The sequence below is a fragment of the Euleptes europaea genome, chromosome 7 (assembly GCF_029931775.1).
Source record: "Euleptes europaea isolate rEulEur1 chromosome 7, rEulEur1.hap1, whole genome shotgun sequence".
NCBI lineage: Eukaryota > Metazoa > Chordata > Lepidosauria > Squamata > Sphaerodactylidae > Euleptes > Euleptes europaea.
In genome coordinates this window covers 23,016,322-23,040,619 of record NC_079318.1, presented here as the reverse complement: position 1 = coordinate 23,040,619, position 24,298 = coordinate 23,016,322, and the positions used below count along the sequence as shown (strand labels likewise).

At 43.3% G+C, this 24,298-nt stretch overlaps 1 protein-coding gene across 1 annotated transcript in view; it reads left to right on the top strand.

The window, feature by feature from the left end:
* PSMB1 (proteasome 20S subunit beta 1) overlaps positions 1 to 24,298 on the top strand; it is a 120,548-nt gene that overhangs the window by 3,767 nt on the left and 92,483 nt on the right. Inside the window, exons 3-6 of the mRNA XM_056853774.1 lie at positions 935 to 1,016; positions 2,019 to 2,148; positions 3,140 to 3,246; positions 4,122 to 4,364. Coding sequence (XP_056709752.1) covers positions 935 to 1,016; positions 2,019 to 2,148; positions 3,140 to 3,246; positions 4,122 to 4,307 — 505 coding nt within the window. The 3' untranslated portion in view covers positions 4,308 to 4,364. The remainder of the gene's footprint in view (positions 1 to 934; positions 1,017 to 2,018; positions 2,149 to 3,139; positions 3,247 to 4,121; positions 4,365 to 24,298) is intronic.

Here is a 24,298-nt window from a genome sequence, read left to right as displayed (position 1 = left end):
ATAAAATGGCACCATTAAATATTTATAAATGTAGTAGATGTTTCAAGCTACCAAATGAAAATATTTATTTCTTAACAGAGATGTGCTAGGTGGGATCTGCTCTTAACTCAATTTAGCTTTTGGTTGCTGTGATGCATAATACCCTCATTTTTCCAGTAGATATTTGTAAATGTAGCAAGTTAACCTAGCCAGTTTAGTAAAAAAGTAAAAAAGCTCTCGCAGTGATTATGAAGTTTGAGGCATAGTTGACCCCTCAGATTTGCTGAGATTTTAAAAGCTGCTTTTTGACTTGCAAGAGCCCCAAGCCCCCACCCCACAAATAATCAAAAATCAGCATTAGCTCAGAAAACCCATTTCAGTTTTTTGTATCCCAGCCACAAGGTACATTCCTCTAATAATTGCTTTGGTGAGGGCTACCTGGGTGTAAACATTTGACTGTTATAAATCCACTAAAATGAATGGGAATTGTATGGTATTAATGCTCGGAGTGTTGTATCTGCAGCAAGTCAATGTTCTTTGAAGGCAGTGACAATACTGTGCATTCTTGTATGCAGATGCTTGTGAACTTGTAAAGAAGGTTATTAACATGTGACCCATATGCACACATGGACAATCGTAGATGGAATTGCTGTAATTGTTTGTTATATGCAAATGCTTCCAGTGTGCACAGCATTGCCTCCTTGTGATCAGAGGCATAAGCCTTGTACTTTCACGTGCAGTAAAGGCAGTATTTGTGCACATGTATGTCAGTCTTAGTCCATCATCTTAGCAATTAAAGCTTGTAATTTTTAACATTTGTGAAATATCCGCTGAGGGGAATGCTTAGATGACGTTGTTTGCAGGCGATACATCTGATCGATTTAACAAAAAAAACCTCTGTTTAAGAACATGTGACAAAGATTGTTTAAAATAATACGGATTTTGTGTTTTACAGGACAGAGAAAACAGTCATTGGTTGCAGTGGATTTCATGGAGATTGTCTTACTCTTACTAAAATTATTGAAGCAAGACTGAAGGTAGATTGTTATTGTGTATGTCCTGCAGTGCCCTGACCTGGATGGCCCAGGCTAGCCTGATCTCGTCAGATCTCAGAAGCTAAGCAGGGTCAGCCCTGGTTAGTATTTGGATGGGAGACCACCAAGGAAGTCCAGGGTTGCTGTGCAGAGGAAGGCACTGGCAAACCACCTCTGTTAGTCTCTTGCCATGAAAACCCCAAAAGGGGGTCGCCATAAGTCGGCTGCGACTTGACGGCACTTTACACACATGTCTTGCGGCAAAGGTGATCAAACGCCAGTAAAAGATCAGATAATAGACCAGTAGTTGAAGTCTAGAAGTTTAGGCATAGTAATAAAATGTCATTTTTAAAAAAGCAATCATTTTCAGATGTTATTCTGTACAGCAATATTGAAGCACTACACCAGTATGGCGTGGTTAAGAGCAGAGGACTCTGGTGAACTGCGTTTGTTTCCCCACTCCTCTACATGAAGCTTGCTGAATGACCTTGGGCTAGTCACAGTTCTCTCCAAAATCCCTCAGCCCCATCTACCTTACAAGGTGTTGTGGGGAGAGGAAGGGAAAGTGATCATAAGCTGGTTTGAGACTCCTTAAAGGTAGAGAAAATCAGGTTATAAAAACCAATCATTCTTCTTTTATTGGTTTGCAACGTGAGTTTGCTGGGGCTTTTCTGTGACCCAAAGTTAATTTTAAAAAAATCTTTGGTGTCTAGTAGTGAAATTTAGAACATTGTTTTAGTGTAAAGTTTACAGTATTAGGCAATAACAGTTGTTTCAAAAAGTTTCATCTGAGAGCTGAAATTGTAACCAAGATGAACACTGCTCCTTCCTCAGCAATAAAAAGTACAGCAAACTGACAGATTGACATTTATTTGATGTGACTGCTTAATTTTTCCTGATGCAGATCTGCAGTCCTGATCCATCGCTTGTTCTGCTGCTAATAATTATAGTAAAGTCTTTAATATCAAAGCCTGCCCATTCTGACAGTCTTATCATTGGTTTCAGATGTACAAGCATTCCAATAACAAGATGATGAGTTCAGGGGCAATTGCAGCCATGCTCTCTACGATTCTGTACTCACGACGCTTCTTTCCTTACTATGTTTACAACATAATTGGTGGATTGGATGAAGAAGGTAAACTTCTATGTGCTCTTACTTAAGATATGAGGAAATGTTTCTCCGTTTGGTTGGGAAAGAAAACACTAGTGAATATAGCATTGTTTAGGTGAATACAGCATTAAATCAAGTAGTACTTTCTGAGGAAATTTCAGCACCATCATGCAAGATTTTTCTAACATTGCCTACTGAGAAATGGTGACAGCTTTATATAAAATTTCTGAGCACACTTACAGCAGTCCTGGTCAGCGTGGTGTAGTGGTTAAGAGCGGTGGACTCTGATCTGGAGAACCGGGTTTGATTCCCTACTCCTCCACATGAGTGGTGGATGCTAATCTGGTGAACTGGATTTGTTTCCCCACTCCTCCACATGAAGCCAGCTGGGTGACCTTGAGCTAGTCACACTCTTAGCCAACCTATCTCACAGGGTGTCTGCTGTGGGGAGGGAAGGCGATTGTAAGCCGCTTTGATTCTTCTTTAAGTGGTAGAGAAAGCCGTCATATAAAAACCAACTCTTCTTCTTCAACGCATGAAGTACTAAGCAGTTAGCTGTTGGGCCAGGGGAAGATGAAAACAGGTTTTCAAGTTCCATGGTAATATGACTCCCACAGAAGAATGGATCCTAGTTGAGACTCTGCTTTCTAAGGAAGAGAGTTCTTCAGTTCTAGTTGTGTACATGAGTTGTGGGTTACAGTTTTCTGAATAGAAGTGACTCTCTAGGTGCATGGCATTAGAGCCTCTATAAGTAGGGCATATTCCAAAAATGTGTAACTGACTAGTATCCTGTGTCTCTTTGATATTTATATAATATATTCCTCACTTTGGGGGGGCATGATCGTGTTCTCTTTGCGATCATGTGCCCCATCATTTGAAATCTTGGGTATGAAGTGGGTGCCTGGGTGGGGGGGGAGTAGTTCCTGTTAACAAGTATAATAGTAGACAAGGGCTGAGCTTAACTTCATTATTCACTGAATGTGGCCTAATGTCATTTTCATCCCCACTTTTTCAGGGAAAGGTGCCGTGTATAGTTTTGACCCAGTAGGTTCCTACCAGAGAGATACTTTCAAAGCTGGTGGATCAGCCAGTGCAATGCTGCAGCCTCTGCTGGACAACCAGGTAAGAGTTCGATCATGACTCTGTGCTTCATGGTACGTCGACAAATAGGTAGCTCAGTTTGTCTGAAACATTGCACGTTTATTACGGGCTACCAATGGCCTGTTTGGCTTTCAGTAGTTTGTTCTTAATAGGTGTTAAAGAATTTAAAAACTTAGCACTGAGTCTCTCTGCACCCACCTGACAATGGCCGTTTGCCCGACAGCTTATGCCAAGCAAGAATTGCCTCCAGGTTGCTGATACTGGGGTAGCTTTACACCATTGCTTGACATGGGTCTTGTATGGGCAGGCAAGCTAGTCAGTGTTTCTGTGGACACATGCACAAAGCTGTGTGTTGCTAGAGAAGTCTAAAAGCAGCACTGGCATAGACATAGAATAGGATTTACCATGTCTCCTGAGTAGAAAGGAAAATAGGATAATTCCACCCCTGCTGACCCTCCTTGCTTGTTTTCCTATTCCATTTTTTTTAATTTGGAGAGGAAGGCACTTTTCTCGCTTTGGAATGTCTCCATGCACTGCATTCAAGTGATAAATGCATTTATCACATGTTAGTCTCTTGCAGCAAAAATAATCAGGAGTCTTGTGGCACCTTAAAGACTAACGAAATTTTATTTCCAGCATAGGCTTTCATTGACTGGAGCCCACTTTGGCCTTTATTTTTCTTCCTTGCCCCCTCCCCCAAAGTAGTCAGTGATTCTAGCCTTCTCTTCCATGTCGTATGGGCTTCCTTGTTCATTGTTTGAATCTTTGTGCAGCAAGTCCTGGCAAGCTAAAACAGTCTTTTAAACTTTGAACAGTTTTGATATATCATGGGGTTAATATTCTGTAGCTATCAAATGAAAGCCAAGAACTATACGTTAATGTCTTTATTTTTAAAGGTTGGCTTCAAGAACATGCAAAACGTGAAGCATGTGCCTTTGTCCCTGGAAAAGGCTTTGCAGCTGGTAAAGGATGTCTTCATTTCTGCTGCAGAAAGAGATGTCTACACTGGGGATGCCCTAAAAATCTGCATCATCACAAAAGATGGAATTAAAGAGGAAACTGTTCCATTACGAAGAGACTAAATTTGTGCTTAGTTCAGTTAAAGTCTTCAGTGTGTAATCTTAATTTTATGCATGCTACTGGCATTATGATGACAGTTGATGTATTAAGGAAAGGAATAAAATTGTCTTTCATAATTATTTTGTGGCTTGTGTAGCATGTATGATAAAAATAATGTCCTTGAACTGGGAAATTCTGGGTCAGTGATGTCATCAAAATATTATACACTGCTAAATGGATATAAAAATAAGGCTAAGGCCAATGGTGCAAAATAGGTAAAAATATTTTTTATTTAATTTTTACTTTTACTTCTTTTTTTGCTATCAAGTTGCAGCTGATTCATAGAGTTTTCAAGGCAAGGGAGGTTCAGAGGTGGTTTGCTGTTGTCTATCTCCATGTCACACCCCTGGTGTTCCTTGGAGGTCTCCCATCCAAGTACTAGCTGGGGTCAGGGCTGAGAGTCTGTGACTGGCCCAAGGTCACCCAGCAAACTTCAGTGGTGCCAGTGGAGATTTGAACCTGAGTATCCTAGGTCCTAATCTGACAACCACTATACCACGCTGGCTTTCATTTTATTGTGTGTGTGTGGTAAGTGCCATCAAATTGCTTCTGACTCATGGCGACCCTATGAATCAATGTCCTCCAAGGTGTCCTATCCTTAACAGCCTTGCTCAGGTCTTGCAAACTGATGGCCGTGGCCTCCTTTATAGAGTCAATCCATCTCTTGTTGGGTCTTCCTCTTTTCCTGCTGCCCTCAACCTTTCCTAGCGTGATTGTCTTTTCCAGTGACTCTTGTCTTCTCATAATAAGTCTAAAGTACGATAGCCTCTCAGTGGTTTTTCAAAGAAGATATAATCTTCTTTGAAAGGGAATTTTAACTGAGTAATAAAATATATTTTTACCTATTTTGCACCATCAGCCTTTGGCCTTATTTTTTATCTCCTATGGCTGGTGCGGCCCTTTTTTGTTCTCATTTCACTGCTAAATGGACCGACATAAAGGGAATACTGTACGCCAAACATTTCAGATGGATGAAAATAGTGAGATACTTGCAACACCCCAAGGATCACTGCACAGGATGCCCCTCCCCCAGTTACAAAATTAGAAAGGCTTTACTCTGCCCCATGTCATTTATTCTGCAACCGTCTGTCTTGCACACAATAGTGGAAAGTGTTTTTTTTTAAGCTATACTGTAATGGGAAGTGCTGTCAAGTCAAAGCTGACTTATGGTGACCCCGTAGGGTTTTCAAGGCAAGAGACATTTGGAGGTGGTTTGCCATTGCCTGCCTCCACATGGGCTGAGAGTTCTGAGACAACTGTGACTTGCCCAGGGTCACCCAACAGGCTTCATATGGAGGAGTGGAGAATCGAACCCAGTCCTCAAGATTAGAGTCCACCGCTCTTAACCACTACACCATGCTATACTAGAAAATCATAATTTAGGTTACTTCTGGTTGAAAGCCACCTTGAGCCTCAAGCTCAGATCGTGCCCTTAAAAATAACTTATTGTGGGGCAATTCTCAGCAGCTCAAAGCAGACTTCCTCAGCTGCATGCTGTGAAATGCTTTGTGGTGCATTAAGTGCTTGTGCATTGACTAAGATGATACTTCGGTCCCCCATTCCCAAGAACCTTTAAAAAGCATGTTCTTATCCATGTACGGCCCATTTTATCAGATGTGTATGGCAGTTCTTCACTAGACAAGCTTGTATGATTGTGGAGAAAAAGTACTAAACAGCAGGGCTAAATGACCATGTTGAAATATAATTACGTAAAACACAAATGTAATCAAGAATAGCTGATTAGAATGCCGATTGTGTGTGTGTGTGTAAAGTGCTGTCAAGTCGCAGCCGACTTATGGCGACCCCTTTTTGGGGGGTTTCATGGCAAGAGACTAACAAAGGTGGTTTGCCAGTGCCTTCCTCTGCACAGCAACCCTGGTATTCCTTGGTGGTCTCCCATCCAAATACTAACCAGGGCTCACCTTGCTTAGCTTCCAAGATCTGACGAGATCAGGCTAGCCTGGGCCAGCCAGGTCAAGGCAGAATGACGATTAGTAGGGCTAAAATACCCTGAATTTTTGCATTTCGCATGAGGAAGAGAGAACCTAACCCACAATCTCCTTCATCTTCCCTCACACTCCTTCTGCCATCTGTAAAAGGAGATGGATTCAACCCCCGGTTCCAGACATGCTGAGGCTGTCATAATAATCCAAAGGGGAACAAAGAGTTGGTCCAGCAAGAGGACTAAAATGAATGGATGCTGCATCTTTATTTTTTAATTTTTTTAATTGAATGTAAGGCTGTGTTTCACGATCTGTGCCTTGGGTATGATAGAGCAGATTTTTAGTCTCTCCCTTACCCCACCTTTACACTTCGTGGTTGGAAAAGTGTGCCAATTTGTGTGGCCCATAGTAAGCTAGATAATATGAGCAGTGCCCTGTGCTGGTTTGCATTTGAGGTCTACAGTTTGTGATGCAGCAGTTTGCAGATTTTTCAGTCTTGGGTTATAGATTATGACATAGAAAAGCCCTAGCCAACCTCCAACCTTTGCACATAGATTGGATTCCGTCACTCATCACCAAGTCTTCTATAGTACTACTATAGAAATCTGTCCTCAAAAACTGGTAAATAGCAGTGTCCTGAAAGCAGCGGAGTCCAAACTTGACCACTAGGTGGCATTATGGTTCTTTTCAAGTGAAGCCTTTTTCAACCAAGTATCTGAAGCAGTGAGCTAGAAGATATTTGTTTTTTAATGTATTATTCAAAAATACAAATGACATAACATACCATTACACTGAATACATTACCCAATATATTCATTCACATAATTGTCCATACAATTAAACATCTGTCTTTATTCATCTTAACTGTGTGCACTGGATTAGATAATTGCAAATTCTATTTTGTAAGATTATGTTTGCTCATTTTATTTTTGTATGGAAAAACAAGTAGTAGACAACGTAAAAGAAAAACACTACCGAAAAGGTACTTTCCCTAACGTCCTCCTAAATAACATTGGGCTGTTATTTGTTTTACTTATTTATTTTATTTATAGTCCACATTTTTCACTGCTGCTCATGGTGGATTACGTGGTGTACGTCAAATACAACCAACAGGATGGTGCATCCAATAAAGAATGCAATAAGGTGTGGACTTCAAAAATCTGAAAACAAGCAGAAATCTAAAACAGAGCTGAAACAAACCCAACACAAAGCACAGGCATTTAAACATGACATGTTAAATGGTGTAGAAATTACATACCGGTAGTCAGAGCATACTTACACTCACAGTGATATGAGAATGGGCTTTCTGTGTGGTGGCTCCCACGTTGTAGAATGGCCTGCCTGAGGGGTCCCAAAGCCCTCCCTGAGGGTGGGGGGTCCCCTGTTCCCAGCGGGCACTCCCTGTTGCTGCTCTGCTGGCCAGGTGAGTAAAAAAATGGCTTCAAAATGTGGGGGGAGTCAGCAGCAACGTGATGACATTATTTCCGCCGTGCACAGGAACTGACATCAGAGCGTCACCAGCAATGTCTGTGACGCCAGCAAGGGCCCCCACTACTCAGTAAGTCCCCCCCCACAGCCAGGGGGACCTGGTAACCCTACTGAGGAGGTCAGAAAGGCTCCCCACGTTTCTGTCATTCCACAAATTGTGTAAAACAGAATTGTTCAGGAGGCCATTTTTATAAAGGGAATAAAGCTGTAGTACAGTGGAATTGTTTGGGAGGATGCTTGTATAAAGGGAATGGGATTGTAGACTATTACTGTATGTATTTATGTTGCTCTTGTAGCACTGTTTCCCACATTTGTATTTCCATTTTTTGCAATGTTTATGATATACCATCTCTGATACTGTCCCCCCCCCCTAATTTTTGTGATCCTAGTCCTACTGCAATGTTTGTTGGATGTCTCATGCTATTTGACCTCATTTTCTTAGGCTGCCTAATCCATCTCTGCTCTGCAAGAAAGCTAGGCTATAAATAAAGTAAATAAATAAAATAAAAAAATATTCACACTGGGCTTTTAGATTACACCAGCCTATAAAAGACAGGAGCAAGAATTCTGGCCCACCAAGTATGGCTTGCTTTAAGTAACGCCGTAGGACAAAGGTCCAGACCTGGAGCCTTCCCTGATTTTAACCTTTTGATTAAATGTTAAATTGGCCATTTCTCTAACGGATATCAGTGGCCATTCTGGAACTTCTGGTGTCTCATTCTCTTCATCTAACACTGGGAAAGAATATGCCAAAATAATGTTCAAAGTAGTATTCCCATGCAGATAAAGGAATATAATACGTGATTTTCAGACCAGAATTTGACTCATAATTTTCCAGAAAGCGCTTAGATTAGACACATTTGCAGCCCACTCATATCCTCTTTTTCCTTTCTTGCAATTAAAATTTTAAAATCCTTCTTTAGCTGTAGCACTTTGGCTTGGTTGCTTCTAGTATTATAACTTTGAAACTCACGTTGCATCTGCCTAACCAGTTATTTTAGTTTCCTGAAATCCTTATCAAAGCAAAGATTTCTGGGAATAATGTAATCACCTAAATGTGTTCGTTTTAAAATAGCTGGTTTAAATAAACTGAAAAGGGAACCAAAGATTTCCAAATGTGGAAAAATTGGCATTCCATTCAAGTTTGCTTAACCAAGTTCCTGCAAAGTTCAGATAATATCATTTATCTCTCCCTTCTATCTCTTGTGTCCATATTCTAATTTAGAATTGCATCATTCAAGACCAGCATGAGTTTCTCTTAGTGAGACACACGTATGGGATAATTAGAGTACTAAGCACAAACAAAAAAGATCACTTCCCAAGAAATCGCTTACATAAATTTTTTGACAGACTGCAGTACTCCTTCCAAGGTTAGAAAATAATCTATCATACTAGCCCTTCTGGAATTTACACATGGTATATTCGCTCCAGTTAGCAATTACCATTAACAGCAACATTAAAACAATTAAAAACAGAGCTAAAATATCCTCAAAGACATAAAAATAACCACTGAACCATTGGGAGAGGAAAGGGAGGAGGGATAACTGAAGGAACGCCAAACAAAACAAAAAAAGTCTTCACCCACTAGTGGAAAATGGCAAGGAAAGAGGACAGACAAATCTCCCTGGGTAAAGAGTTTCAGGGTTTTGGTGTCATGACTGAGAAGACCCTGTTCCATGTTGCCACCCGCCTAATCTCACAAAAGTAAAAAGTAAAGGTCCCCTGTGCAAGCACCGGGTCATTCCTGACCCATGGGGTGACGTCACATCCCGACGTTTCCAAGGCAGACTTTGTTTGCGGGGTGGTTTGCCAGTGCCTTCCCCAGTCATCTTCCCTTTACCCCCAGCCAACTGGGTACTCATTTTACCAACCTCAGAAGGATGGAAGGCTGAGTCAACCTTCAGCCGGCTACCTGAAACCGACTTCCGTCGGGATCGAACTCAGGTCATGTGCAGAGCTTTTGACTGCAGTACTGCAGCTTACCACTCTGCGCCACGGGGCTCCTCAATCTCACAAGGAGGGGCATACAAAGCAGGGCCTTGGAAGATGGCCATAATGGTTGGTTGGGTTCATAAGGGAGTAGGGGGTCCTTCAGGTATGTTGATCCCAGACCATATAGGGCTTTAAAGGTCAGCACCTTTGCCTGGGAGCAAATTGGGAGCCAGTGTAGGTAAACCAAGACGGGAGTAATATGGTCCCTACAATCCACTCCAAGTGAACATTCTGGCTGCAGCATTATGCACCAATAGAGGTGTCCAAACACTTCTCAAAGTAGGATTGCCAACCTCCAGGACATCATAAATGTGGCAGGTGTTCGGTGTGTCCACTGAGTCTGCCGATAAAGGAGGTTAGCTCCTCCGCATTCAATTTCAAATACCAACTGAAGCATTTCAGCAACTGCTCATCACGGAACACCGTGTACGCAATTTTATGTCCGTGCTCTCTTCTTTACATAGGTTCCTGTACTAGACAGTTAAAACTTAGGATTGGGGAGCAAAAAGCGCGCTTGCGCGCCAAGGTCTTAGACGCTCCCCTCACGCAACACTATCTGGACAAGGGACATTCAGAAAATGACATGTTATTCTTTGCCCTCTGGAAGTTCAAACCTCGTTCATATTACCAACAAGATGTGACAACAATTTTGCACAGGCAAGAAAAGAAACTGATCTTTCTTTTTAAAACAATGTATCCTGCAGGACTTAATCATGAATTTGATTTGGTAAGTTTCCTTTAAGTAAGAAAGATATATTTATTTGCCACAGCTGACTCCTATCTATATCTCCTAATACGTTTCCCTCTAGCTAGTATCAGTTGCATAACCTCTCAGTAGGAATAAGGAACCTTGGGTCTTGAACCATATCAGGTCAACAATTCTATGGGGTAAGAAAATATTTTTTGAAGGATTGTTATATATAAATGTGTACATTCATTAAAAATGCAATTTCATAACAAATGTAATTTTTTAATGTATTTTTAGAGGCTACATGCCCCGTGAGAAAATATGATTTATGGACATTAAGTACAACTGAAGAATTTATGGATATTAAGTACAACTGAAGAAGCCAATTAGGCGAAACGACCACTTATCTAGAAGTGTCGTCTTTTGATTTATGATTGGAACCTTCTTTGCATTTTCCCCGGAGAGACGGTCGGTCTGGAGCACGGCCATCGTGGGAAAGTTGGGTTTCATAGGAGCTTTTCTTCATGGAAGTCGGGTTTGACTCTTTTTGGTTTATGAACTTTATATTGGACTCTCCTATGAACTGGGAATGAACTTGAATTCCTTTTGAAATATTGCTTTGGTGTATTTGGTTGGATGTTTACTATTTCTTTGGTCATTATATGAACATGAACAAAGGTTTTTGTACCATACATTTTTCTAGTTGTATTTATTGTGATTGAGCCACGTGCTGTTGTTCTTATCTATCAACCTCCAGGTATTAGCTGGAGATCTCCTGCTATTACAACTGATCTCCAGCCGATAGAGATCAGTTCATCTGGAGAAAAATGGCCACTTTGGCAATTGAAGTCTATGGCATTGGAGTCCCGTCCCGTCCTTCCTCCTCAGGCTCCACCCATAAAATCTCCGGCTGGTGGCAAAGAGGGACCTGTCAACCCTATCTCAAAGGCAGCCCTATGTACAGTGCACTGCAGTAATCTAATCTTGACGTAACCAGGGCATGCACCACAGCGGCCAGATCTTTTCTACACAGATCTTTTCTACACAGGAAAGGCTGGGTAGTGAAATGTAATCTTAAGGGGTTGGAACAGGGGAGGAGCAACTAAACAGGAAACATGAAGTTAGAAGGAGACCCAGAGAAGAAAGAGCAAGCAGGCACTAGGCAGGAACTGTTGACTTTTCTTTGTGTTATAGACGTTCAATAAATAGTTTGTTTTACCAATACCTGAAGTCCCTGGCATTAATAAGACAGGCTGTAGCTGGCTAACCAGTCAAAGCTGGTAAAAGGCACTCCTGGTCACAAATACCACCTGCTTATCCAGCAGTAGGACCAGATCTTCTGCTCACCAGTAGCACTTCTTTTTTGTCTCTACAGCCTCCCTTCTGGGATCAGCCAGAAGTATGAGATAGAGCTGAGCATCGTCCACATATTGTTGACAACCCAGCCCAAACGTTCAGATCGTATGTGGTATTTTTCATCCTGGAGGTCAAACAGTTGCCCATGGCAATGTACACGAGGATGTTAGTTCTCCCATTCAGGCTAACAGCCTGCCAAAATCTCTTATCTAAAGCAGAAAAAACGATATAGTAATTGTGCCTGGTTTTGCTTTACTGCTGCAATGGCTTATATGTTACAAATACTATCGTGTGCAACAAGAAGGTTCCTTAGCAATTTCCTGCTGTCATAAAGCCTTAAATAGGACTAGCTCCACCACCTGGCAACACCGCTCCTCAAACAAACCTCAAGCCATTAAAGTTGTCAAATAGAGCTAATAGCGCCCGAATGACTTAGAGTTAAGTGGTCATCCTGTCCTGTGTCAACACCAAGGCAAGCTCATCACAGTTATGAAACACGGTACTGAGAAACCCCTCTTTTTAATTGGATAATAGGTTTATTTTAAGTTAATGGATCATCTTCCTGAGGAAGCCATCTGGTACAGGAATAGTATTGTTCTCTTCCTTGTTCATTGGAGGCCAACCACAAATCTCCAGTCTGGGATGAAACATTTGATGCATTTTTTTTAAAAAAACCCCTGAAAATCAGTATTCTGACATTCCATTGAAGTGTATGCGTTGTTTTTTTAAAACTAAGCCCTAATGTGTGGCTTTATCTACCAACTGCATTCAGTGCTAATTATAACTTTTCAATTTTTTTAAAAAAGCATGTGGCACAACAGGGCTAAAATATGAGCTTAATATATGGTTTTAAAATATGATCTTGTGGCCTTATATCAAACTCCCTTGTCCCACTGCTGGAGTTCCAGAAGCAGGCCACCGAAGACCACCGAAACCCCAAGACTCTGCCATTGAACTTACCAAATGTCACCATTCGACTTGGCTCCATTATGTGATGAGGATCCCTCTGCTTCATGCCAATGGTGGCCCATGACAGAAGTTTATTTATTTCATTTATTATTTCAATGGCTGAAGCCAGGCTCAGGGTGGGTACCAACGATAAAATCAACATCTTCCATTATAAATATCAATAAAACGATTAAAACAATAAAATATACTACAGCAATCGGCTGTTAAAGCCATAGATGGCACACATTACTATATAGCACTCATTGAGAAGCAGCAAACAGGCAGGGCCACTTCAGACACAACATATTTAATTGGATTCAGTCACACACACCCAACTGCCAGTCATAAAAGACCTGGTCCATTCATCACTGATTTCTCTACACTTAATTTACTGAAACCTTGATAGCTATTGGCTGAAAGAGTGAACTAACTCCACTGAAAAGCATTACACAGGAGGTCATATAAAAGCCCTAACTGGGGCGTTCTAGCTTTGATGGCCCATTCACACATGCAAGCCAGTACTTGGTGTTTGTAGTCATCAAGGGACGAACCGTTCACAAATATACAGTAATCATGCATGTCTTAGCCTGGCCTTGATGCTAAATATCAGGTATAAATGAGCTATCAGAAATACAGCCGAAGAAGAAAAGAAGAAGAGTTGGTTTTTATATGCCGACTTTCTCTTCCACTTAAGGCAGAATCAAACCGGCTTACAATCACCTTCCCTTCCCCTCCCCACCCTGTGGGGTAGGTGGGGCTGAGAGAGTGTGACTTGCCCAAGGTCACCCAGCTGGCTTCGTGTGTAGGAATGGGGAAACAAATCCAGTTCACCAGATTAGCCTCCGGCGCTCATGTGGAGGAGTGGGGAATCAAACCCGGTTCTCCAGATCAGACTCCACCGCTCCAAACCACCGTTCTTAACCACTACACCACAAACAGTATACTCATGCCATCTTGGACATAGTGCTTTTCAATGAAGCCCGTCCATACATTCTGGGGGTTACCGCACTTTGTATTCCCAGCGATGTATTCAGAGTTTGAAAACGTTATAAAAAAACATAGCTTTAAAAGGGTTTTTGGATACCACGGCTTATAAATGGTTGGAAGACATCTTCACAGCTAAAGGGGCCAAACAAAGTGCGAACAGTATTTTTTTATAACGTTTTCAAACTCTTAATACATCGCTGGGAATACATAGAAAGTGCGAACAGTATTTTTTATAACGTTTTCAAACTCTTAATACATCGCTGGGAATACAAGTGTCATTTGGGCCAGGCGCACTATCAGGAGCAGGCAACAGATGGCAGCATTGCATTGCTGTCGCCACATTCAGAAACATTTCTTCATTGTGTGCCATATTGAAGGAGTTCCTTTTTATTTGTTCACTTCTCTGTTTTGTCCAGCCTGGGGGTCTTTCATGGTACTTCAACTGACTTTACCTTACCTTAGACTGTAAATGCAGAACCTGCATTGGTTAAAAATATTCATTCAGTTTCTTGACTTTTCTGCTCTACATTCATGATATTCATACAGGGCACAAAACAGAATGTGGGATTCTCAAAAATGCTTCAGAGAATCTTATACAAAAAAAAAAGAAGACCTTTGGCTTTCTGGCACTGCAACAGATCCTTTACACATGTGTTGCTGAAAAGCGTATAAGGCCAGAAATCTAGTATGTCTCAAATATGCGTTGGAAATATGGTGATGGCTGCCAACTTGGAAGTCTTTAAGACGGGAGTGGACATGTTCATGGAGGAGAGGGGTATTCAGGGCTACTAGTAAAAATGGATACTAGTCATGATGCATACCTATTCTCTCCAGGATCAGAGGAGCATGCCTATTGTATTAGGTGCTGTGGAACACAGGCAGGATGGTGCTGCTGCAGTCGTCTTGTTTGTGGGCTTCCTAGAGGCACCTGGTTGGCCACTGTGTGAACAGACTGCTGGACTTGATGGGCCTTGGTCTGATCCAGCATGGCTTTTCTTATGTTCTTATGAAATTTGTCAACAACAAAACAGGTTGATGAATGTACAGTATTTCAGTGGTGCCAAGTGTGGCACCAATTTCTCTACAGCAAACCCATTTTACACGGTGAAAGAGGCTCATAAACACATCTCTTTTAAAAATTCAATACATTTTCGCACATGACTTTTACATGTTTACTTTGATATCACCCACATTCAACATTGCGGTTTACATCATTGTCCCAATTTGCATGTCTGTGGTACAGAGACCAAGCCTGGCTTCAGAATAGAGGGGAAAATTAATTCTGGGGATTAATTTGGGGGAGGGGAGTTAAGTTATTTAAAAATCATATGTCCAAGGAAAAGATATCAGCCAATTAGTTCTGCTAACACTACCCACCCAACACTTTTGGTTGTTTGTATAATACACTAATAAGTTATTGACTATATAACTCCACTGAAGTTGGTTTCATGTAGCCAGCTCAAGGTTGACTCAGCCTTCCATCCTTCCGAGGTCGGTCAAATGAGGACCCAGATTGCTGGGGGTAAAGGGAAGATGACTGGGGAAGACACTGGCAAACCACCCTGTAAACAAAAGTCTGCCTAGTAAACGTCGGGATGTGACTTCACCCCATGGGTCAAGAATGACCCCGTGCTTGCACAGGGGACCTTTACCTTTTTTTAATATAACAGTCTAGGGAATGTGCTCCTTTGCTTTCTGTGGGCAAGCTACACTATGTCAGCACCAGAACAGTCATCATAGACATATTGCAGGGGAATTGCCAAGTTGCTAGAAACAACAGAAAGGGTGGATTCATCTAAGAGCGGTTTCCTTAGGCATTTAATAAGAAGAGCTTTGCTCGATCGGGCCAGTGCCCTTCTGTTTCCCACAGAAACCAACCAGATGCTTTCAGGAAGCTGACAATCAAAGTTCCTGATTTTGATCCGAATGTACATTGTTGATTTTTTTTGGTACAGAAATGTTCCCCGAAAGGAGATGGTGGGAGCTTTTGGAGACATCTACTGATCACACCTGCATGGAATCGATCCAGTCCCTACCATCAGTGTGAAACAGTGGTTTTTCACTTCCCTTTCCCTGATGGCAGAGACCACTGGGTGGACCATGCTGTCACCCTTATGGTAATTTCCACAATGAGAAGATGTCTAAGGTATGGTCAGCTCTGCAGTTCAGCCCAGCCTTGGTGTCTGCAAAGCAGTTAATGCTTTCAACTCCCCTCTCCCCAAAGAAAGACACTATCTGTGTCTTTTAGAACAGTCCTACAAATGACCGTTGGCTGTTCCTGCGCTTCTGCTCAGTCATTGTGGTCTAGTGGTTAAGAGCGGTGGACTCTAATCTGGAGAACTGGGTTTGATTCCCCACTCTTCCACATGAGTGATGGACTCTAATCTGGTGAACTGGGTTGGTTTTCCCACTCCTCCACAAGAAGCCATCTGAGTGACCTTGGGCTAGTCACAGTTCTCTTCGAACTCTCTCAGCCTCACCTACCTCACAAGGTGTCTGCTGTGGGAAGAGGAAGGGAAGGAGATTGTAAGCTGGTTTGATTCTTCTTTTAAGAGGTAGAGAAAACCAACTCTTCTCCTCCTCCTCCTCCTCCTCCTCCTCTCTCTTTCAGATCTTGCACCGGCCCTACTTATCAGTGTTGCCAACCGATGAATCGCATTTGTAAAAGAGCCATCACAGATAAAACATCATAGACAGAGGTTGTACATTCCCTCAACTTAACAGGTGTTCCCTGACCAGAAGGCCAATAGTGGTGGGCAAGGTTCCCTAAAAGACAGCTTGTCCCTGTTTCGCAATCTTCCCCTGCAGTGCAATGTACAGGTTTAGGAGAGTGTAGTATTCCGTGTAGGATACATTTCCAGCTCATGAAGGGCAATGGAGAACTCCAACAAGCCCACCTGTGTCTGTCATGAACGGAGAGGAGGACAGAGCCTACAGCATCCTCTGAAACAGTAGTGATTCCTTGGCAGATGCATATTCTAGTTATTGGGTTTTCTCCTTTACATAGTCTTTGTGGTGTAGTGGTTAAGAGGCACTCAGATTTGGATTTATTTATTTATTACATTTGTATCTCGCCTTTCCTCTCGGTTCAAGGCAGCTTGTAAAAGCCAACTGCAGTTACGGTGGAGAATTTCTCCACTGAGAGCAGGCGGTCTAGAAAGGTAGCATAGAAGTTTCTAATAAACAGAGAGCCAGCGTGGTGTAGTGGTTAAGAGAGGTGGACTCTAATCTGGAGAACTGGGTTTGATTCCCCACTCCTCCACACGAAGCCAGCTGGGTGACCTTGGGCTAGTCACAGCTCTCTTAGAGCTCTCAGCACCACCTCCCTCACCGGGTGTCTGTTGTGGGGAGGGGAAGGGAAGGGGATTGTAAGCCGGTTTGAGTCTCCCTTAAGTGGCAGAGAAAGTTGGCATATAAAAACCAACTCTTCTTCTTTTGAGTCTCCCTTAAGTGGCAGAGAAAGTTGGCATATAAAAACCAACTCTTCTTCTTTTGAGTCTCCCTTAAGTGGTAGAGAAAGTTGGCATATAACAACCAGCTCTTCTTCTTCTTTCCATCTTTCTCTTTCTGTTAAACCTCCCCCCTAAAAACAGCAGTGACGGCACTGTTACGGCCCATATTCAGGTAAAGTGTGTAAGGTAAGACCCACCCGGTGAAGACCAGTGCCCTTGCTGTGAGTAAACTGAGGGCTGTACAGTAACGGCCCTGTGGAACAGCACGGATGGTATTTTTCTCTTCCGCTCCCAGGGCTCTGGATCCTGGCCAGTTTTGATCTCTATCGTCTCTGAAAATCAGCTGTCTTTCCATTTGGGGCGAAGGGGTCTGCGTAACTCGAGAGACCCTCACATGCCGGTAACAAAAGCTATCGCCATACCTGTTGGGCAGGAGGTATTTCTGCTCGGATTAGGTTTCAGGGAAACCATCCTTCTCCCGAATCTCATGCTTGGCAGTCCCCAACCCCCTCCCCCTCCCTGCCGCTCTCTGCAGTTTTGCTGGAGGTATCCTTTAACTGCGGCATAATGAAGTGTGACATTAAGCAGATAGTTAATCCCGTTTCTTAAGCAGATGTGGCAACAAACATGTCAGCGCAGAAGGTGTTTATTTGCCAGCCACAGAGCTGGGGCAATCTCATTAGTGCCACATTTACAACTTCAGCCAAATGGACATTGAGGCTGTTTGACAGTTTTAACAGCTGTCCGAGACAGAGAGATGTTCCGTTTCTCTCCCTTTCATTGTGTACTCAGGAGCTGTTTGACTTAAACGTAACCAGGCGGGGTGTACCTTTTTTTTTTTTTGCGGGACCCTGGCCTTTCACATTAAAATTATAGCACCTATTTCCTTTTTGCGTTGCTGCGCACCTTTAAAACGAGACGCCCTCGCCCTTTCTTGGGGCTCAAAGAAACTGATTCCCCCCGGGAAGAAAAAAAAACCATGCCCGGAAACAAATCAGCTTTGCTTGGGGTTTCAGGGGCAACCCTTCTCTCAAAAAAATACTTCTGTACTGAACGTGAGATTATTTGAAATAAATATTTAAGGGAAGAGGTTTTCAGCAGTGGTACTCCGCAATGGTAAGATGTCTCTGTTCTAGGAGGACCAAAAAATTCCTACTGGGGATGTCACCTAGATGGCGGGGAGCGCAGGTCCTCTACAGACACTCACTTGCAATTTCATCTCCAGATGTCCCAGCTCAGGCACCCATGAGACATCATTATGTGCTATGTACTGCTGCTGCTACTTGAGCATACTTATTTAACCCCTTCCCTGATAGATTCCTCGGACCTTAGGTGACTGTAGGCTGGCTTCATTCCCTGCACCTTGTTTAACCCTTTGCTGGGAAGATGTTCCTGTGGGTTTTACTATTTGTGCCCATGGGGTTCATTGGCTGAGTGGGGCCACCAGGCTTAGACAGCCACCTCTCCCTAGAGCTATCCAAGATAAATACCTCTCAACATTGGGGATGGGGGGTGTTAGCAGGGTTGCCAGGTCTCTCTTCACCACTGGTGGGATATTTTGGGGGCGCAGCCTGAGAAGGGCAGGGTTTAGGGAGGGGAGGGACCTCAACGCCATAGAGTCCAATTGCCAAAGCGGCCATGTTCTCCAGGTGAACTGATCTCTATCGGCTGGAGATCAGTTGTAATAGCAGGAGATCTCCAGCTATTACCTGGAGGTTGTAAGAACCAAACAGGGTAGGCTCGAAGTATCAATCTAACAACAATATTATTCAAAGTTAAGCAATACAATTACATTTTTTGTAATTGTATTGCTTAACTTTGAATAATATTGTTGTTAGATTGATACACAACAAATGTAACAACAATATTATTCAAAGTTAAGCAATACAATTACATTCGTATGTAATTGTATTGCTTAACTTTGAATAATATTATTGTTAGATTGATACTTCAAGCCTACCCTGTTTGGTTCTTACGACTATCTTATATTAACAGCGGTGTTGAGTTTTTCTTGTAGATTACCTGGAGGATGGCAACCCTTGGTGTTAGATTTTTGGCAAGGAAACCAGATATTGAACATTCAGTTATATCTCTAGGTTGTTTCTTTACACAAACTTGTCAGGAAAGGGAGCAGCAAAATGCCTCATTGTTAAGGGAAAGAGACTAACGTATACATGGAAGGGATACATACACCCACCCTAGAGATTGTGAGTTATGTTTCACCTCATTCAGAATGATACCTTTGATCCATATGTCCATTACTCTGATCCAACGAAGACGGGCATGTACAAACCACAAGGCCTTTTCCTGCTCCAGATCTTTCCAGCCCATTTGAAACGACATGTCATGACCCATCAACGCTCATCATCCCATTTGCCCGTTCGACAGAATTTCCTCTCCCCCACCTCACCATTTCAAGTTGCACAGGGGTCCAAAACGGGGGGGGGTGAGGTCTGCTCTCCCCTGGACCCTCACAATAGGAGGTCTCCCAAACCGTGGGTCAGTCTGTGTATGTCAGGGATGGGGGAGAGAGAGCAGGAAAAGGGGGAAGGGAGATGAGAGAGGCGTTTCAGGCCCAGAAGCTTCGGCCCCATCAAGTGGTGGCGATAAGCAGCATGGGACATTCAGAAATCGATAAGCTGACTGATCACAGGGCCTGGCGACTCTTCGTTCCGTGCACACGCACAGGGGCCGAACATCTGTCAGGCAAACAAAAAGCAAACCCAGCAGAACAAAGGAGAGGATTATTTTCACTCAAGTTCTTCTTCAGTCGCAGCAGGCAGTGTTCAAGCCGTTCTAGCATTCAGACTCGGAGGCCTTATGGAGTCCGGGCTGTCCGGGAAATGCCAAATGCTGTTACCAAAAGACAAAAGAGGGGAGGAGGTTGGGGGGGGGGACGGGGGAGAATTGACTGAAAATTCAGAAGGTCTCCAAAACACAACTTCTGTACTCAAGAGGAAAAAAAATTGGCCAAGTGGAACACTGGAGTTACCCAGAAACAGCCACTTCAAGCGCATGCACACACACAGAGAGAGAAACATTTATGTGCTTGTGTTTCTTTCTTTAAAACGTTATCACCCTCCTTTTCCTGATCTTCAAAATCACTTACAATGCATTAAACATACCATCACGGGAGAACTACATTATTAACCGTTTAATTCTGTTACCTGGAAACAGCAGCAGTTAAAACAGAGGGTGGATATCAGCAGTTTAAATCTTAAAACCAAAATATCTGCACAGGCTTACCGTGGGATCCAAGCCCAGGAACTTTGGCAAACTACTACTAGTCGTAGGAATAGGTTAGATGGACCATTTGTCTTGCTTAGCAAAAAGTAGCATCAGTGCCTGACGTTTTCATGCACGAGTCTACTATAACCTTAAGATGGATATTTTCCTTTATTATTATTATTATGCTTTCCATTGTCTTTCTTAGTTGGGCGCTTCCAGCCAATGGTGTTTACTGATAGCAGCTATACTTGTGGTTAGCCGCTGTAAAAGTTCAGAAAAGTTCAGAAAGTGACCTAGGGACAGCCCACAACTCTTCCCCCCCCCCCAAAGACATCACTGCACTCACTGCTGGAGGCTACCAGAATTTACTCAAAGGTCAGCACTCAGCCCCCAGTCTGTCTATAGCAGCTGTTCTTGCTGGAGCATCCTGCACATCTGAACAGCAAGAGTCAAAGGCAGTGAAGCAGGGCCTTAGTGCCTAGCCTTAGAACTTGTTTGGTTTTACTAGGCCTTGAGATGTTCATCTTCGTGCCCTAGATTGTGGACCAGTCTCCATGCTCAGAAACAACATGTGGTACCAACTACCTGGACCGCTCGAGAATGGCATATTTGGATGGTCTTCCATCATGGGCCAAAGAACATCTGTACTTAGGGTTGCCAGCCTCCAGGTACTAGCTGGAGATCTCCTGCTATTACAACTGATCTCCAGCCAACAGAGATCAGTTAACCTGGAGTAATTGGCCGCTTTGGCAATTGGACTCCACGGCATTGAAGTCCCTCCCCTCCCCAGATCCCACCCTCCTCAGGCTCCACCCCCTAAAATCTCCAGGTATTTCCCAACTCAGAGCTGGCAACCCTAACTCTAGATGACAGAGATCTATTCCCTTGGAGAAAATGTTCCCTTTGGAGGGTGGACTCTATGGCATTATATTCAGCTGAGGCCGCTCCCATCCCCAAACCTTGGTCACCTCAGACTCCACTGCAAATGCTCCAGAAATGATCCAACCTGGAGCTGCTTAAAGCTACCAGTGACTGGAGTGCTAAACGGGAAGAACCTCCAGGTTCTTATGGAAATTGTCAGATAGGGTTGCCCGCTCTGGGTTGGGAAATAACTGGATATGTTGGGGGCGGAGCTAGGGTTGCCAAGCTCCAAGTAGTAGCAGGAGATTTCCTGCTATTACAGCTGATCTCCATCCAATAGAGATCGGTTCACCTGGAGAAAATGGTCGCTTTGTCAATTGGACTCTATGGCATTGAAGTCCCTCCCCAAACCCCACCCTCCTCAGGCTTCGGTGGTGATGAGGGACATGGCAACCCTAGGCAGAGCCTGAGGAGGGCGGGATTTGGGGAGGGGAGAAACTTCAATGGGGTTTAGTGCCATAGAGTCCACCTTCCAAAGCAGCCATTTCCTCCAGGTGAACTGATCTCTTTCACCTGGAGATCAGTTGTAATAGTGGGAGATCTCCAGCTACTACCTGAATTAGTGTTGCCAGGTCCCTCTTCGCAACTGGCGGGAGGTTTTTGGGGCGGAGCCTTAGGAGGGTGGGGTTTGGGGAGAGGCAACCTGAGCAACCCTGTTGGGAGCAAGGAGAGTCTGCTTGAGAAGCATGCTTGTAAGAAATTTCTGAATATACATTGAAGGAGAATTGTTTCTATTTCGAACGGAGAGCTGAAGAAGCCGCCCGTGGGGGCGGCGAAAACGCAAGGCATCCGGACCGCGTTCCGTCTCCTCCCGACTTCCGTTCTTCCTAAACAAGCAAAGAACATATTTATTATGAACTTTTGTAGAGTCTAAATGACCTTTCAATGAATTATATTTATTAACTTTTAAGATCATCGTTGATAGATTTTTAGATAAGTTTCCTTTTTAGCACCCTCTGCACTTTCAGTATTGTAATTGTCTAATATATGTTTTTGCAAATGATTGATTGAGCCTTGTACTATTGTTTCCTCAGCTAGACTTGTTAGTACTAGTGCATATTTCTCTCAGCAGTACCTGGAGGTTGGCAACCCTAACCTAGATGTTGGCTACATTATCATCAGAAAGTTATCATGAGGGATTCTGAATCGGAAGTATGGAATGTAACTTGCGCTGTTCTGCATATTTTAGTGTTATCACCCATACTTTTTAAGATCTATGTTAGGCCATTGTCTGATTAATAAGCTGCTCATTCCTGGCTATACACCTCCTTCACTAAGTCCCCAGAAGCAGCCCCCTTTAATGTAGGCCAGTGGCTGTCTTAGGGTTGCCAACCTCCAGGTACTAGCTGGAAATCTGCTATTACAACTGATCTCCAGCCGACAGAGATCCCCTGGAGAAAATGGCTGCTTTGGCAATTGGACTCTATGGCATTGAAGTCCCTCCCCTCCCCAAACCCCGCCCTCCTCAGGCTCCGCCCCAAAAACCTCCTGCTGGTGGTGAAGAGGGACCTGGCAACCCTAGGCTGTCTGCTGGGGTCGAGTGGCTGAGGGAGAGCAAAGTGAAACTGGATCCAGGCAAGATTTATATTCACTGGTGGTACCAGTGAGAAGTTGCCACTGGTTCTTGGTTGTTAGTTCTATACCAAGTTTCTTATCATTGGACGTGGTAATGTGGTTCGCTGAGATCTGGGAGTGCATGTAGCTGAGTAGAGTTTTAGTCTGAATAGGGTTGCCAACCTCCAGGTATTGCAACTACTATGGCTCAAAATAAGAAATGATATCACTTTGTATGCATAATATTGCAGATTAGATATATATTAATATATTTTGCACCAATATATCTAATCTGCAATATTATGCATACAAAGTGATATCATTTCTTATTTTGAGCCATAGTAGTTGCAACTTCTAAATAAGCTTTTCCCTTAAACAACTCTGTTTATATTTTTGCACAACCTCCAGGTATTAGCTGGAGATCTCCTGCTGTTACAACTGATCTCCAGCCAACAGAGATCAGTTCACCTGGAGAAAATGGCCACTTTGGCCATTGGACTCTACGGCACTGAAGTCTCTCTCCTTCCCAAACCTCGCCCTCCTCAGGATCCGCCCCAAAACCTCCCGCCGGTGGCGAAGAAGGACATGGCAACCCGAAGTCTGAATGAGAATCTCACTATTCTGCAATAGCAACCAAAGTAGGAGGAGCAGGGGGAGGGGAAGGATAATTTTTTAGCCAGTTTGTTTGTGTGTGTGTGTGTGTGTGTGTGTGAGAGAGAGAGAATCTGCATCTATACGTTGGTGGGAGAAACCTTCTTCAGAAAACTCCAGTGTTCACTTTGTGGGTGAGGTCAGCTCACCAGTGAGAGCCAGAGAAGAGAACAAACAATCCCAGACTGTGAGAAACGCTCAAGAGATCAATCTAAATCAATTAGAAGACGACAGACTGGCAAATCGGAATTGTGCCGCGATGACAAATATAATAACTTTCCCTGCAAGTTAGAAAATGGCTTTGGGGAGAAGGCTGCTTTGGAGTGAGAAAGGGTTCCCCCCCCCCCACTTTAAATTAAATCAGCTCAATAGGCAAGGGAAGCAGCACAGCCCGTTGAAGTGGAAGCAATTTCTCTTAAGTGTGGTTCATGGTAGTGTGGGGCTGAAAGGCAAAGGAGTGAAGGGATTGTGAACAGCTGGTAGATGGCAACCCTGTGCCAACAAAGGGGGGGAATGTTTGGAGGGGAAAGAGAGGAGGAGGGTGGTATAAAGGAAAAGTGGTAAAAAATGGATGACTCCTAATGTAATCACTTTTTTTTTAAGGTGCTTTGAGACGACATTGTCAGAGCCCAGCTTCCCAGGAATTCTCACAGTGAGACAAGCTATTGTCTTCTCTTGGAGGTGGGGACACATACAAAAATGTTACGTTGGGCTGGGAACGCAACTTCTGAGCTCTCTCACTCTCT